This window comes from Neolamprologus brichardi, chromosome 13 (assembly GCF_056152115.1).
Source record: "Neolamprologus brichardi isolate AB-2024 chromosome 13, ASM5615211v1, whole genome shotgun sequence".
Taxonomy (NCBI): Eukaryota; Metazoa; Chordata; class Actinopteri; order Cichliformes; family Cichlidae; genus Neolamprologus; species Neolamprologus brichardi.
The window spans coordinates 29,674,584-29,692,142 of record NC_142116.1 but is presented as its reverse complement, the minus strand read 5'-3'; the positions used below and the strand labels follow the sequence as shown (position 1 = coordinate 29,692,142).

Genomic DNA, 17,559 nt, shown 5'->3' with positions numbered 1-17,559 from the left:
TAATCCCTGCTTATTCCACTTTTCATTTTACTCAGTATGACTCTCAGTGACATGTATAAATGAAGTGGATGCAACTACTGCCATCTCTTAGTGTGTACATTATTATTTTAAAGCCTTTTGGACTGAGAATTAACCACATTGTTGGTAACAAGGGTAGAGCAGGCTAGGACTGAGGGGTTATGTGACTGAAAGAGCAGAAGACACTTTGCACAACCATGTGGTAGTCAATCACAAAATAGCCCGACTTTAGAGTATACAACTTTTATGTTGTCTTTTTTTTGTTTTCAAACATAAACTGCTGGACAGTTTAAAGTGAGATGTTTGCTAATAGAAACTGTGATGCTTTTCCTTATTTTTGTCATAAACTGTTGCATTGGCCGAACGCATCATTCTATCAGAGTTTCCTGACCTGCTGTCCATCTACACCAAGCGGTGCAAGACTCAAGCCAGGAATATTACGATGGACCTCTCCCATCCCAACAATGGACTCTGGGAATCGCTTCCGCTCCCTTAAGGCCAAAACAGAGAGAATGAGGTGGAGCTTCATCCCCCAGGCTATTCGGGCCCTGAACCAGGTGTAGGACTGGACTCTCTCACACACATCGCATCACCGCACGCACTCTGTTTATTTGCACACTTCTTATAATTTATAATTTCCTGTTCTTCATAATTTCTTTCATAAATCATTATTTTCAGATTCTTTTTACTGTAAAATTAAAAGTTAAAATCTGTAAATTTTGTAGTAACCTGTAAATCTGTAAATCTTACTGTCATTTAATGTCATTTAATAAGCATTTCGCCACATGTCGCACTGTGTATGGTGCTGTGTGTGACAAATAAGATTTGAATTTGAATGTCCCGTGGGCTAAAAGCTTCAGACTGCTCTAAATACTTGGGTTTTAGACAGTTTTTTTCTATTCTTGGACCTGTATGATGTCAGTGACGATGGCCCTTTAGCCCTTCGTCTCAGATAAACAGCTGTAGTAATAAACACAGTTTAAAATACTTGCTGTCCAGACCTTCTGTTTCTGTGGGCCATCCAATCAGAAGGCCTTGGCTTGAAGGGAGAGGAATTAAAATAACTTCTTTCAGACAGACAGTGATCTTAGGTCCAGTATAAGATGAATATAAAGAATATTTTGAATTATGCAAATCCAGTGTAGTGAAATCTAAGAATAAAAATTTGGACTTGGAAATGAGCAGAACAGGGTTTCAGTGTCCAGCTGACTCAACGCTAAAACCTTACGCGTGTTCTGTCATTGTTCTGTAAAACAGCTGTTCTGTGTTTGAGTTGTTGCACTATATTTAGACTTTGTTTACTGATGTTGGCATTTACTTACTTTTATGTTACATTACCAAAGGTGTGACACCATTGGTGTGACACCTCCCCACTGCTGTCAGACTCCACAATAAAGACTTTAACTGATCAAACACATCCACAAATGTGCAATAATCTTTTCTGGCATCGTTGTATTTTTTACTCAGTTGTATATAGCATTTGTATTCTATTTTTTTCTTATTGTATATTTTATTCTTTTTTATTCTACTGTATATAGTATTTTATTTTATTCTATTCTGTACAGTTGTGTACTGTATTTATTCTTATTGTATTCTAATTTTTGCTTCATAACTTTTGCACTGTCCACTTCCTGCTGTGACAAAACAAATTTCCCACGTGTGGGACTAATAAAGGTTATCTTATCTTATCTCTTATCTTACCATGGGTGCAGTGGGTTACTGATTTAATGATCATCATTGTGTTTGTTCAGATTAGATGCCCTGCTTGATGTTTAACCTCCTAGGACCTGGCGTCCACATATGTGGACATCACATTTTGGGTTATTTAGACCAAAATACTAAATTTTGCTCTACAAGGGCCTGATATCCACTTATGAGGACATTATACTGCTACTGTTCTATCAAAATTTTAAACGAATATCCTCATATGTGGCTCTTATTTTTCTTAAAAACAAAAATAAGGTAAAAGAAAAATCTGGTAATTCTTTGTTTTTACATTCATTGGGCCCCAATCAGCCCAAATGTCAAAGAGAAATTAAAAATGCATGGCGTGGAAGAGTTCGGGTCTTAGGAGGTTAAAGTAAAGAGTTTTAGTACAGAAGCACAGATGATATCACTGATGTGTGTCCAGAGTGAGTCACTGCTCACTATAAAATAATCAGCATAACGGTAATGTGAGTGTATTGCAGCGAGACTTTGTGTACATGAACATGAAATTTATTCTAATCAGCCAGACAGAATTGGAAATTAAAGCTGGTGTCTATTACAAACCTGTTTCAAATAAAGGCCACAAATACTACCTTCCACAGTCTGTAAATACAGGGAGTCATCACTGTTTGATGAAACATTTTGTTTGTTACTCTAAATATGATTATATTTAACAAAATAAACAGCCTATACTTAACTAGCTGCTATTCCCATAAACTCCACTTCTAACTGGAGAGGGTGTAGTTGCCACCTGCTGGCATACAAATAATTTGGTATACCCAAATGTAAAAGCTTGAGAAAGAAGAAACTGCAAGACCAAAATTCAAAAATGTGTTCTCAGACCTCAGCAGACAACCTGCTGAATTTAATGTTATTATTAGAGTGAGAACTGAGGAAGACTCAAGACATCATAAACCAAAAATTATCCTTTCAAGAAGGAAGGATAATTCTCATGTGCAGAAGGAGCACCAGCCAGTGTGCACACACTGTGATTTTCAAAAGCAGCTCTTTGAAAATGAAATGTTGAGATCTAAGACCTCTGTTTTTCCCGTTCTCCATTTTTTATACTCAGCTGAGATAATAGGACAGTCCCTCTCAGTGTTGGGGTTTTATATAGTAAACCTGAGTCTCATTGCCTGTGTTCTTAAAAGATTATTCACTCTCAAAGGAATTCCATTTAGCACAACACATGTACTGTATACATACCCTCTCCACAGAAGTCAACAAAGTGAATATTAAAGAGGCTATTCAGATTTCAGTTTCTGTAAATTAGATTTAGCTAAGATCACTATAGTCAAAAGATCATTATTTCCACTTGCGGTGATTTATATTTTTTGTTATATTGAGCAGAGAGCACACCTTTCCACACTTCAAAATACAAACATGGACATCCAGCAGGACCCCCAGACCCCTCAGAAAAGGGTGTGACAGCAAATAATATATTAGGCTACGTTCACACTGCAGGCGAAAGCGCATCAAATCCGATTTTTTTGACCCTATGCGACCCATATCCGATCATGCTATGACAGTGTGAACGGCGCAAATCCGATATTTTCAAATCCGATCTGGGTCACTTTCATATGTGGTACTGAATTGGATACATTTCCGATGTTTTAGAAAGCGACTGCTGTTTGAACGGTCATGTCGCATTAAATCCGTCTTTTACGTCACCGACACAAGACAGACGCCAATTATCAGCGCCCGAGAAGACATCGCGAACGCTTCCTGGCCATCCAGTGTAGATGCCAGTGAAACTGTTGGGAAGACAATGTTGGAGAAACGTGAACATTTTATTTGTACTGTATAATCTGCAGATTCTGACAGAAATCTGCAACTATCCTTTGAAGCACCGCTCCTCTAAAACAACAATAAGGATCATTATTAGGTTATTTACATTATTATGTAAATAACAAAATAACTTAAAGCAAAAGTTGGGAAACTTAAAGTCCGAAGTCTTTATATTAAGGCCATCAGTCAAACAATATTGTTTGCTCTGGGTCTGAACAGAGTGTGTGTGACGTCTTCTTTTGCGCATGCGGGCCACTTTGAGCGTTCACACTAGAGCGCATTTGCTGTCGCATTTTATTTGTAGTGTGAACAAGCAGACAAAAAAATCGGATTTGATCAAAAAATCGGAATTGAGCATTAAGACCTGCAGTGTGAACGTAGCCTTAGAGTCAGTACAAAAAGAGGAGTTGAAATGAAGGGGTTTGCAAAGTAAACAGCTTGCAGAGCATGCTCTATGTGGTATTTGACAGTCGAGTCCATGGAAGGATATCAACTGGGTACTTAAAGCACCAAAGTCAAAATATTTTTTATATATTTTTAAAATATTTTTAACATTCTAAGCACTCAGCTCCTGATATTACTCAAACAATTTGTCTCTGACAGTGTCCTCATGAAAAGCAGAACCTAGGGACAAAAATAACCAAAGGTCAAAAGGTCAAAAACTGAATGTCCAGTTAGCATCCCCAGAAAATTTAGGACTGATGATGAATTTCATGAAGATCCCTCAGCTGCCACAACCCTGCTTCTATACACACAGAAGTAGTTTTCCAGGATGAAATTTCAAAGTGTGAAGCCAGAGGTTTTTACCAAGTCTTCTGGAAAATGCAGGTTTTCAGTTGATGTGACTGCGAGTGGAGAAAAGGAAAGAGGAGGCACGGATTCCAAAAGCTGATGAATGTTCTAAGTGTCCAGAATCAGAAACACTTCTGCTGAAAAACTCCCCATAATAACTCTGGAGATGTCGCTTCTGTTCATACACATGTGATTGATGATAAAACTGTGCACACTCTGGACAATAACCACTCTGTAATAACCATGTGACTGTGTGAAGGATAAGACAATAAAAACATGAATGATATCTGTACTGATAAATGAAAGACAATTAAACTGGAGGATTGTGTCCCGGCACTGTTCCAAGTGGCACCTTCACATTTAAGGAGACAGTCTGAGTCATATTTGGTTTTGGAAAGGAGCAGCGCCTGTGCAGAGAGTGCAGGATGTTTGCACACTTCTGAAAATCACCTGCTTCTGTCAGATGGTTTCAATTATAAAGAGTTTGTGCTAGGGAGCACTTCTTCAAAGATTTGTCTTCTTGTGCCTTAGAAAGATTGTGTCTATGTGGTCTCTCCAGTTATTGCAGCCTCCTTCAACTGGACATGCATGGTGTCAGGTTAACTGGTGATTCTAAACTGGACGTGAACTCTGTGTTAACCCTTTGGCAGACTGTCCATCCATCCAGGGTGTACCGCCTCACAATATAACAGCTGGGATAGGCTCCAGCTCAACCATGTGACTTGGACATGTGGAAACGGATGGTTGGACGGATGGATGGACTAGCTAAGAATAGCTAAACTGACTTGAAAATGAAAAGTGAAACTAAATTAAAGCTGAGACTTGCTAACATCTGGTACCGGTTATTTCATTTAAAACTGAATGTGAGAATGAGCATAGCCTGAAGAACAAAAAATGTAAGTGTCTAGACTGTTTATGCAGGATTCATTGCATATAAAATGAAAGTAATGCTGAAAGAAAATGAAAGCTACTTTCCTCACCATGAACTGGTACACCTGCATTTCTCCTTTAGGCCCTGCTGCTTTGCCTTCCACACTCACACTCACACCTCCCACCAAAACTTTATTTTTTGTTAAATCCAACTGTAAATGATTCGATGTTGTCTGGACTGCAACAAATGAGCTGGCAGCCACAGGCACCTTTAATAAAGGGAAGCAGAAACTGAGGGCCAGAAAGCTCTCAGCACTTGGAAAGACACTGGACTCACCTGGGAGAAAATATGCCAGAGGAGCTGGAAAAACACCACTTAATTCCACTCTCCAGGGGCTGCAGTGGGCCAAATGGGATGCACATTGAAAAGACTGAACCAGAGATTTTTTTAAACATATCCTGCTGTTTGCTGTGACGTTATTGTCTGAATACTGTTGTCTATCACCAAACCCTAAGTAGCTTTTATCTAACATTTTGCCACAAATCACTAATTTTCCAATATTTGCAAAATTTACCACATTAGGGCTAAAAAATTGGTAACATGGACTAACCTCACCTCTTAATCTTTGTGTTTTGATGTTTTCTGTCCCATTGCAACAGGTGTATAAAACTAAGCATCAAACCATACAGTCTGCCTCTATTAAAAAAAATTATAAAAGAATGGATGAAGGTGAATGAATTTGAGTGTTGTAATCTGTTCATCCCTCTGTGATCAGCTGTAGGTGGAAACAACCATCAAATGCTTGATATTTACCAGAGAGCCTCATGTCGCAGTTACAAACGTTCTAAATGTTGCAATCTTTGATTATTGTTGCACATGTTCAGAATTATCTCGTTTCATCCAAGTGACTTCTTCAGTCTCAGCTGATTGCAGGTTTCTCCAACCTTATAAACAGTACATCACATCATGAAGGCCCCGAGTAAATGTGGTTATCTCAGCTGGACTTTTGTCAGCCTATCAAATTGCTGCCATGAGCTTGGTGTCCACATTCTCACCTACAAAATGTTCAAATCAAACTGTTTAAATCTGCATTTCATCCTTTTATAAATCATTTAGCAAATCTTATCAGCGCCTTTATGTGCTGTAACCACAACGCTGTGACACTGCTGTCACAGCAGTAACAAGACTGGCCTACCGCAAATGTTTTGAACCTTCATCACCACAATAATTAGTGTGTAGCACCAGTGGATGGAAAAATAAAATCACAAATTATTTACATCATTTCTATGTACAATATTATTACTATAGAGAAGAACCATGAACTGCAGCCAGTGAGGCTGAGACAGTCACACAGATGGATGATAGACTGGGCTGATGTCCCAGTGAACATTTTTCTGCTGATTAGCTTGTGAAAAGTCCGGAGGCAGCTAAGTTATAACCAGATAGCATTTGATTGAAAATAAAGTTTATTCCACTAGGATTATTCTAAAGAGGTAATAAATTCTCCAGAACACAAGAGAATCCAAAATGGCAGGAGATGTTTAAACTTTGTAGAGCTTTAAAGTTTCTATTTTCCTCTGTTTACATGAAACTTACTGATAAATGCATCATCAAGTTGCATCTTCTGGACATGAGATCTCAGTTAACTGGCCAATAATGAGTATAAACACATCCACAGTTTAGGGAATCAGCACTCGTCCCTCATGAGGTAAGTATGATAAACAAGACGAGCATGATTTATTCGGTCTCAGTTCTTGAAGCTCACTATGGTGTGCAAGTAACTTTCATCTAGGCTCTGGCCTGCATACTGTTGCTGGAATGAGAAAGACAGAGAAAGGAAGCGCTTGATCTTTAAGGGGAGGACGAAGCAAGCTTGGACAAGCATGTGAGCTCATAGCAAATGTTACGACTGTAAACATGTTTGTGCCTGGTGCTGCCTTTTGGAGCATTTTTACTGCTCTGTGCAGTTTTGGTGTGTGAAGTTCTACTTTATTATTGGCCTGTTATTTAGCATGAGGTAGCCAATATTAGTTTCTATGCAATGCATCATCCTAATCAAGTTTGCTCACATTACATGATAACTGAGCACGCCACCATTCTCAACTAAATAGGCGCACTTCTGGTTGCCAAAAATGGCAATTTTATCAAACAAAACAGCAAATGGTGCGTATTAAAAGTGACAGATGGACTGGCGCAGTAGTTACAGTACTGTGGATGCTATACTGGTCTGCTGTGGTGAGAGCTGGGCATGAAAGTGAAGCTGTTGATTTACTGTTTGATCTGCATTCAAACCCATAACTACAGCCACAAGCTGGAGGTAGCGCCCGAAACGGAGTGTGACAACTCTAAAATCGTTGAAAGATTTAGCAACTGCAGAAAACCCCTTTTGATGGATGCCTTTTTAACATATAAGAAAGCATGCAAGTTAGCTGCCACGTTAACTCTCATTTCTCTCAATCCTATGGTGGGAAGTGGTGCCCATAGTGTGGGCAGAGACAGCATACCCACAATATGCCCAGATTCTACGTGTGGGACCCACATGTGCACACACATGCATATTAGTGTATTACCACCACTAATTGATATTGAGTGAACAGTAGAATAAAGAAACTTTACTGTTTAAACAAGCTTTCTGTTGACCAATGCTTTTTACATTTTTATATTTTAATTTACATTTGTGTATATTGTGCATTTTGCTATTTATCGTACTGTTTATTTTAATCTCTGTGTGCAGCGCTTTGTGACTACCTGTCTATGAAAAGCACTTAATAAATAAACTTTACTTACTTACTTACTTAGAATATTGCTTAAAAAAAGCTAGTTTTATCACTCCCTTATTCACATTATATTACACCAGATACTCTTCCTGACACAACCCTCAAGTGATTTAAGGCTCCTCCCAAGGACAAACCTTGCTCTTTTGCTTCATAGTCAGACATGTAAGGACAGGACAGGTTCCATAGGGAATCACCTGTCCTAATAAACAAACAAACAAACAACAAAAACACAATTCAAATCCTATCCCACTACTCAGTCTACAGTCGTTTGCAGTTCACTTCCAAAGTTCTTTTGCAACAAGTTAAGATCCAATTTAACTTCCATTTTATTGAGGTTATAAATCAGTCACCTTCTCTCAGCTTCATATATGTTCTATGGTTTCACCAGAATATTTCCCTGTATGCTGTTTCCCTATTATAAATACAGCATACATACACATACAGGGCCAGGTATGGATGAATTGTGGGACTGTATGGGCAGGGCAAACCAACACTTATCCCACACAGGCCCTAAGTGAGCGTCCAGGTCTTACAGCAGATGAGTTTTCTCTATATAAAACCCATATAGAGGCCCCTATCAGCTGTGTGCAGGCACACCCAACTGGGGCCCATGTGGGATAAATGTAGGTTTGGCCTGCCCAAACAACCCCACAGTTCATCCACAGCTACCCAGTGTGGGCCCGCATGGACATGTTTGCTAGCCAATCATATGATTACTGGATTACTTAAGCAATATTCATCTCCTTTATATCTCCACTTCAGCCTCTTCAGTGCATCCCCAGCCCCTCTTGAAGTTTTTCACTTTTACCACTTTTTGGTTATTGGTTACTGGCTCCAATACTGTCAAAGACTGGAAACATTCACCTAAAGTTATATTTATTCAATAGCCAGAAGGGAGTTCAGGCATCACTGGTAATCCATCCCAACACAAAAAAGAAAACCATCCTTCCGGGTCATTCACAGTTAACAGTCTGAGGCTCTTTTTCCGTGAGCTGGTGTTACTCCAGTCATACTAATTTGTTCAGCTGCGTCAGACAGGAATTCAGTGAGTTCCACTCTCCCCATGTTTATTCATGTGTCACAGCCAGATACACTCATCTGCTTCTTGTAAGGACTCAGGCGGGTTAAGACACAGTCTGCTGGCTCTGTGAAACACGAAACAACACCCATGCCATATGCTCTATTACACAGGAGCAGTTCATGACATTCTCCAGTTTTAATCTAATTGTCTACACTAATTTTGAGGTCATTAACCCTACCTTTGGTTTTACTGTTCCCTTTTGGTTTGATTTTTTTCTCTGTATTTTGTAAATGTTGTTATGATCTGTGTAAATGTGCTTATCCATATCTTAAAAGTTGGTGGTCAAAAATCAAAATTCAAGATCACATCGCAAAAGATGTCTTTAATTAAAACCACCAAACATCAGATACCCATGGTGATTATTCAGGGATAAATCTGGTCAGCCAGTCATGGACTTTAAAATCTTTTCATTTTGCCTCTAAATTTAGTTGAAAAGCTAAAGATGAAAAACATCAGTCTTTAAGTCCACCTAATTTCAACCATTCACCAATTAATATCACAGATTTTGCCATTTTTTGGCCACTCATCAATAACGTTTATCATTTCATCATCAGCTGATAGAGCTAACTGCTGTCTGGTCACAGTTGGCTGAATGAGACTGAGGCTGCTTTCTGATTGGTTTCTTCCATATCTACTATTAACTTGATGTTTCAGCTTTCTCTGCACTCAGCAGCTTTTACTTGACTACGCTGTAGAAGAGTCCAGTTCTAGCGGAGATACAATAAATAACTTTTGTTGGTGTGTTAGTTACAGCTAGCACCCGAAGCACTGTATATGATACTGACTGTATATGATACTGACTGTATATGATACTGATCTTTCAGATTTGTAAAATCTTTCTGTTGATACCGAGACGTGTCTCAGACATAGTGTTAGTTATCATCCGTTTATGGTGCATTCAATTCAATTTTATTTTTATAGTGCCAAATCACAACAGCAGTTGCCTCAAGGCACTTTTTATTGTAAGCTAAAGATCCCACATTATGCAAAATAACATTATTAGATTTGCATGGTACATTTGTTCTGAGCTCTTTCATGTTGATATTTCCACCCAGTGACGCAAACGCAATCTGTCCAGTGCTGATTAAAAAGTTAGACAAGGTACTGGTGACAATGTGCCACTCTCATCAACTGTGTAACTGTTCTTATTTGACATCACACATCAGCAGTTAATGACAAATGAGTCACCAGTATTATTTAAGAAAAATTTGGATTTGTGCATCGCTGGTCAAAAACTGTCATTAGAAAAATATATGACTGTTCACCATGTACGTTTGTCATGAGAGTCATAAGGGACAGTAAAATTATCATCCTTAAAATCAGCATAATCATGTTAAAATACAGCAGACTCTTTTCATTACGGCACAATAATTTCACACCTGTGTACTGTTGTGAAGGAACTTGGTGATAAAATGCAAAAGATTTTCATGTCAACAACATGTTTTTCCACCAGCAGCTCTAATATGCCAGATTTGACGCTTGTTAGTATTAATACCACCCATCGAGATTGGTAATGTGCGCAACCAACAAAAGCCAGGATCACTTACCTACTCTGAAGTTGGGTGCTGTCAGGGTATCTGTGGCATGACCATTCTCACTGATGATGGTGGTGGTGTTTCCCCGCTCACAGTTGTTGTGACACCTGCCACCTATGCAGGTCAGTTTGCAGACAGTGGGCGTGAAGACCACCTTGATTCTTCCCGTATGGTTGCCTGCTGCCGCCAAAAATATGGCACAAAGCAAGACAAGAGGGAGGGAGAGCAGAGGAACTTCGGTTATTCTTTGAGCCACTGGAAGTGAAATTACTTTCATGTTGAAGCTTGTCTCAATCATCTGCTAAGGCTTCAGTCAAAACAACGACTAAAATAAAGAAAGAAAAAAAAATACAGCTACTATGTAATTTTCAATTTCTCAAAAACTTGTGTCTCGGCCCAACACTTCAAACTGCCTGCCTATCTATTCCTCCTCCTTCTCCAGTGCTCCTAAATCCAGGGGCGCCTCTGAAATATGAGCAGGAATAAAGAAAAAAAATTGTGGGAGCGGGAGAAGTCAGCAAACAAAACTCTGGGATTCCTTCCAATTCGTCATCAGAAGTCTCTGAGAGGTGGATATCGGCATATCTTCCAAAACAGACAAACAGCAATTATGCCACCTTCAGCTCCAGTACAAGCATTCCTTGTGCTTCGCCTTTCTTTTCCTTCTCTCTTTCCCCTTGATTTTTACTCTTAAGGAACACTAGCACCTCAAATAAACAGCAAAATCTCCAAAAATACTATGAAGGCACCAAATCCGTAAAAAAGTTGCTCTAGTCTTACAGAGGAATGTAAGAAAAAAGCTTATCTCCCCATTCCTATGTTCGCTAAATATTCCTTCTCCACCCTCATGAAATCCAGCCCTCAGTTATTACTGACAGGAAAAAAAGAAGGCTTCAAAGTACACAGCATGTGTAACCTACTGTTTAACACATACACCTCCTTAGTTACATGAAGCGTTTTTTCTTTAATCCACTCAATTTTCTTCATCCCCCCACCCACCCACACACACACCCACCCACACACACACACACACACACACACACACACACACACACACACACACACACACACACAGTCTTTTAATATCTCTTCCCTATGCAGTGGTTCTTGGCATCCCTGTGTCAGGTCCAAACCCCTGTCTCCAGCACTCAGTGCTTTGTCTAAGACTGTCAGCTGTTCATGCCAGCGAGTGCAGACTCGTGGAGTAAATCCAAGGAGCTGAAAAAGAGGAATCTTTTTTTTTAAAACCCGAGAGCAGTGAAAACCACTGGATAAAACGCCCCAGGCTACCTAAACATTCACTAATAGGTGCAAAAATTAACTATTAAACAGGGACTTAATGTGATGTAGCGGTTACTACCCAAAGCCAATGGAAACTGGTTTTAAAAATAGTGCCAGGAGTATATATAGACGTCCAAAATTTAAAGTCCACACATGGTTTGTCCAATTCCCCTTGGAGGGAAGATTATTTCCAAAAGGAAATAAACAAGGAAAGGAGAATGGCAAAGTAACTGTGGGCAGGGGGAATGTGGGACTTCACTTCACTAAAGGAACAAAAATATAAACAAAAGGTGCCAAAACATCCACCTGGAAACCTCCAATCTGCAAACAATTTTGAAGCTTTTTTAAAACAAACATTCGTCTAAAGAAAATGAAATGTTAAGGTTTACTGAGCCACTGTGCTGATATATAGTATTCACCCAAGTTTGTCTTTATTTTGGCTTATTATTTATTTTTATTTTCTTACACCATATTGCTCAGAAGAAGAGTCAAATTCAAATCAGTTCAATTGTCACCACAAGACGCTTTATATTTTAAGGTAGACCCTACAATAATACATACAGAGAAACCCAACAATATTATGACCCCCTATGAGCAAGCACTTTGGCGACAGTGGGAAGAAAAAACTCCCTTTTAACAGGAAGAAACCTCCGGCAGAACCAGGCTCAGGGAGGGGAAAATGCAAATGCATCAGTTTCCCTCTTTAAATGAGAACATAAAGAGAGTCTGCAGCTGAAGATAACCTGGATAAAAAATTCAAAAGGTTGAAAGCTATGGTGCTATTTTTGTGCCACTATTCTGAGCGCACGTAAAAAAAATTTGAGCCCACGTAAAAAAGTTTGCAGGTGCAAGTTTTGCATTTTGAGGAGAAATTTATTTTGAGCAAAGAAAAGCTAAATTTGAGTGAACAAAATTCATTGCTGTGTGCAAAAACTGTATTTCAGTGTTTGCTATTATCCACACACACAATAGCAGCCCCTCTCGCTCAGTTTTTGCATTTGCGCTTGTGCAATGTGTTGCTCGCGCTCTCAACATTTCTGCCCGTGCACGTTCAACTCTTTCTCTACACCGTTATATTTGTGCCACAAAACCAGCCAATCACAGACTTGGATGCAAAAAATCTGATTGGCTGTTTTGGTCTCCAATCAGCTTGAAATGACAAAATGCAATATCCCAGAATCCATTTCATTCAAAACTCAAACGAGGCAGTGGCAGAAGAACACAGAGTGGCGGAGTTTGAAATATTACTCTTTCTGGGTCACAAAAGAAACTTTTAAGATATTTTCATGCGAGAATGGTGCTGTGTAAACTTCAAATATCTGCTTGATTTATCAAGACATCACATATTTGCATAAGTGCTCTAATGTTTTCGGAGATGCCTGTTACCCCCCAGCTGACCGGGTGGTCACTCGGGTTAAACATAATATAAAAGGCTGAACTGACAAAAAATCGTCCGACTACACCACCAGGTATTATAGAAAAAAACATAAAGCCTTTGAACTAAAACAAAGCTGTTGTGACAGTGATGTACACTGTCTTGTTGGTATATATTTATGATTTGTATCATCTTCATGTTTCCCTCTCACCACGTATCCAAACCGATATCATGACCAGCAGCTTTACAGCTGTGGCTCCAGCAAACATCAGCTGATACTAGAAAGTAATATTAAATAAATTCTAACAACAGCTGATCAAGCTTGAACGTCATTTTATTTCATTTCATTTCATTTATTTATTTCACACTTGGTACAACAGTTTCCACAGTTAGTTCTTTCAGACAAACCAACCACACTTTCTATCAGTAAAGCAACCATGTGTGAAAAGGAGCAGGAAGAAGAAAATATTCTTATTAAACCCCGCCCCCTATCTACAATCCAACTTATATTGCAAGTGGGCACCAAAAATCAAGGAACAAACTAACATTAGCATTTATCTCCGGTCCTAACTCAAACCAAACAGCAAATTTACAATCAGAATATACCACTCCACATAGTAACAAGGAGAAAAGATAAGTAAATAAAATAAATGAGGCAAAAAAATAATGAATACTTTTTCAATTAACTCCAATTTCATTCACATTCTTCATATTGAGTTATCGTTTTAGACATGTAACACTTTTTAAAACAATGTAAATTTATACAATTCTTTAAATTATAATGAAGAGAGTCCCGCAGTCGTATACCTCTAACCGTTGGACTCATTAATCTTTGTGTAGTCCTAGCTAGCTGATGCTTAATATAAAATTTCCTTCTGCTGTCTTCTCCCCCCGAACACATTAAAAATACTCTTTGTAACTTAAAAGGGAAAATATTATTTTTAGCCTTAAACATAATTAACAGTGTGTATAGTTTCACTAAATCTTCTAATTTTAATAATTTCGATTTTATAAATAATTTATTTTTATGTTCTCTATATTTAACGTTATGAATCCTTCGTATCACTTTCTTCTGTAATAAGTTTAGAGGTTTTTTAGTATTCTTTAGTATATGTATTCCCCCAAACTTCGACACAGTAACTAAAGTATGAGGAAAACAATGAAAAATATAAAATGCGCATTGTTTTGTAGTCTAATAAATCTCTTACATTTCCCAAAATATAAATGTTTTTAACCATCTTCTTTCTAATATACTCAATATGTGATTTCCACATCAAATTTTCATCTACTATTACACCCCACGTCACGGTCCTGGGTCAGTGACCCAGTGTTTTGAGTTTCTTGTGCCTCTGAGTTTTTTGTATTATGTTCTTCTTTGTTGTCCCAGCTTATTCTTTAGTGTCTTAGTTTGGTTTTCTTGTATTCTGTTTAGTTCTCTGAGTATTTAGTAGCTGCCCTCTGTGTCTCTTTGTTGTTGTCTGTGTTTCTTAGTTGCTCTGTCTCCCCTAGTCTAGTTTGCGTCTGTGCTAATTCCTGTTTTACTTTGAAGGTCTGTGTCTCATGTGAGTGTATCCTACTTTGCTCCCTTGTCTCGTCAGTTCTGATTTCTCCCAGCTGTGCTCTCCTTCTGTGTCTCACTCCCCTCGTTACTTCCCAGTGTATTTAAACCCTATGTTTCTCTGAGTCAGTGTCACGTCGTCCCTCTTGCTGTGTGGAGCTCCCTGTGAGTTTTAGTTCATTGTTTCCCAGTTTAGCTTAGTTTACTTTGTATGCTCGTTTTTCTGTGACCAGCAAAGTTACTTTTCAGTAACTCTTTCAATCAATTCTCCATTAATGGACATAATGACTTCTTCCTCTTTTACACAATTGCCAAATATCATGAATTTTGTTTTTGTCAGATTCAAAAATAATTTATTTACATCAAACCATTTTTTTAATCTTAACATCTCAGAAATCATAATTTCAACCAAATCTTTTAAATTCTCTCCAGAGCAATAAAAATTTGTGTCATCTGCAAATAAAATAAAATTTAACCTTTTTGATACGTCACAGGTATCATTAATATATAAATTAAAAAGTTTAGGTCCCAAAAAAGAACCTTGAGGAATGCCACATTCAATCTTCAATCTATTGAATAGGTATTGCCGAGATAATGTACATATTGCGACCTATTGAACGTGCTGCTGTTGTTTAGCGCAACATCCGCTGGTTTCCTCTTTCTGGTGCAAAGTGGGCGATAAACAAACAAGAGAGACGATCAGCTGATCATTGATCAGTTTCATGATTGAAGTAGCAACAGGAGAGGGAGGGGAGAGAATGAGAGAAGAAGAGGATTTTTGTTGATCGTGTCGAGCATACGGAAACAGAGGTAAAGGAGCATCTCTTACACAACACAGACATAATCATCTTGAAGAGAGAAAAGGTTCAGGGCGTGATTCATCCGGGCAACAAAGAAGCTGTGGCATAGCAGAGAGGAATGAGCGAGTACAGAAAGGGGGATAGTTGTTTTTCTTTCTGATGTTTTCCTTTAAGGCACAGAGGCTTTGTGTGAACCATCAAAGGACACACAACTGTAGAGGCTTCAAAAGAAAAGTCAGGGTTCACAGAATGCATTTTTAGAGTCATCTGCAATGTTTTTGCACACAAGGAACATTAATTATTTAAAAAGAATTAATACGTACACTGATGAGCCAAACCATTAAGACCCACTCAAAGCTGAAAATTTAGGTCTGCAAAGTTGTGAGACGGAACTGCTGCCATGAAGCACAATTGTTCCGGCACATCTGACGGCACATCCATCTAAACCCTGGTGCAGGTTTATATTCTGTGTAAGTCTATGGGAAAATGGCCCCCAGCTGCCTTGTTCTGTGACCTCAATAAACACGTTCCTGGTCAGTTTTAGGGTCTCAGCCACTAGTGTCAAGTTTTAAATACAACATGATGTTCATTTTGCACATTAGTGACCCCAAGTAGAATAAAGACAAGTGGATGGATGGATAACACTGGCAAACATGTCATGTAGTTACATCTATATAGGGCTTCTTAAGTCTTCTTTCTTCTTCTTCTTTTGTCCCTAGCTGGCAGTTGGTGGGGGAGGTAATCCATGAAGCCAATACGTAGCTGTGGGTGTCATAGGGGGTCCGTCTTGGTCAATGATGCACACCCATTGTGGGAGCAACCATCATGGCAGGCGATGGTTGCTCATGCTGCAGACGTGGCCAAACCATTGCAGTCATCGCTTCTAGATCAGCTCTTCCATCTCTAGTCTTACTCAAAGTCACAAACATGACAGCAGGATGCAGGAGAGCACAGGGGAACTAGAAAAGACTGTCTCAAGCATTAGTGATGGGATTTCCGGCTCTTTTTAGAGAACCGGCTCTTTCGGCTCTGAACCGGCTCTTTAGGTTGTTTGGTTGCTTTAATTAATTTATTATTAACAATAATATAAAATTTTGCACAAAAGGAATTACTAATGTAAAAAAAAGTGGTTTTATTTATATATGTTTATATATAGATATATGTAGTGGCCCCTAGAGACAAAACACGTACAAAATCCAAAACACATTTCTAGCATGAACTGAACTTCAGAACAGAGCTACCTAGATCACTTAAATTACACAATTTAAGTGATCTAAATTGTATTGTTTGTGTATAAATACACAAACAATACATGTGTGTATTGTTTGTGTATTTATACACAGGCACTCATATATATTCAAATAATTCAAAAAAATGTTCATTTACCTGTTACTACCACACACCAAATCCGGTTGTTGGTACTTGCTGGCTTGTGTAGCCACTAGGTAACAAAAGCTCAACACTGCCCCCAGCATCCTGGAGCACTTCTGTTGTGTTTTGTACGTGTGTCTGAGTTTTTACATGTTTTGGAGTTTGTAGTTGCTTCAGGGTTTGTACATGAAGATGCATATTCTCTGTCATATTGACCTGCATGAATAAACTTTCTGAATCCTTTATCATCCGCAACTAAAAATAGTTGTGGATGATTACTTTACCTTTCCATTGTCCCTGGCTCGCTTTCTCTCTCTCTCCCTCCCGCTCTGTTCCTGTGCTCCTGCAAGTGTAGCTACCGCCCCTTCCCCCTCTGCCCAGCGCAAAGCACACGGCTCGCATGTAGAGTAAAGCGGGAAAAAAGTGCGAGAGGGTGAGAGAAGGGAAAAAAAAACACGGCTCGCAATAAGGAGCAGGCTCGGGTCGTTCACGTCAAAGAACCGGCTCTAAGAGCCGTTTCGTTCGTGACCGACACATCACTATCAAGCATACATCATGATACCTTGACTTCTATTATGCCACTTATTAGACAGTTAGTGTTTTTT

The 17,559-nt window shown here is 38.8% G+C and overlaps 1 protein-coding gene across 5 annotated transcripts in view; it reads right to left on the bottom strand.

Annotated features, from left to right (window-relative positions):
* ltbp1 (latent transforming growth factor beta binding protein 1) overlaps positions 1 to 17,559 on the bottom strand; it is a 133,990-nt gene that overhangs the window by 63,938 nt on the left and 52,493 nt on the right. For 4 of the 5 annotated variants that reach the window (XM_006807141.2, XM_006807142.2, XM_006807143.2 and 1 more), the window contains exon 5: positions 10,582 to 10,749. In XM_006807141.2, the coding sequence (XP_006807204.1) occupies positions 10,582 to 10,749 (168 nt within the window). The remainder of the gene's footprint in view (positions 1 to 10,581; positions 10,750 to 17,559) is intronic. The other variant, XM_035915007.2, reaches the window with a different exon arrangement.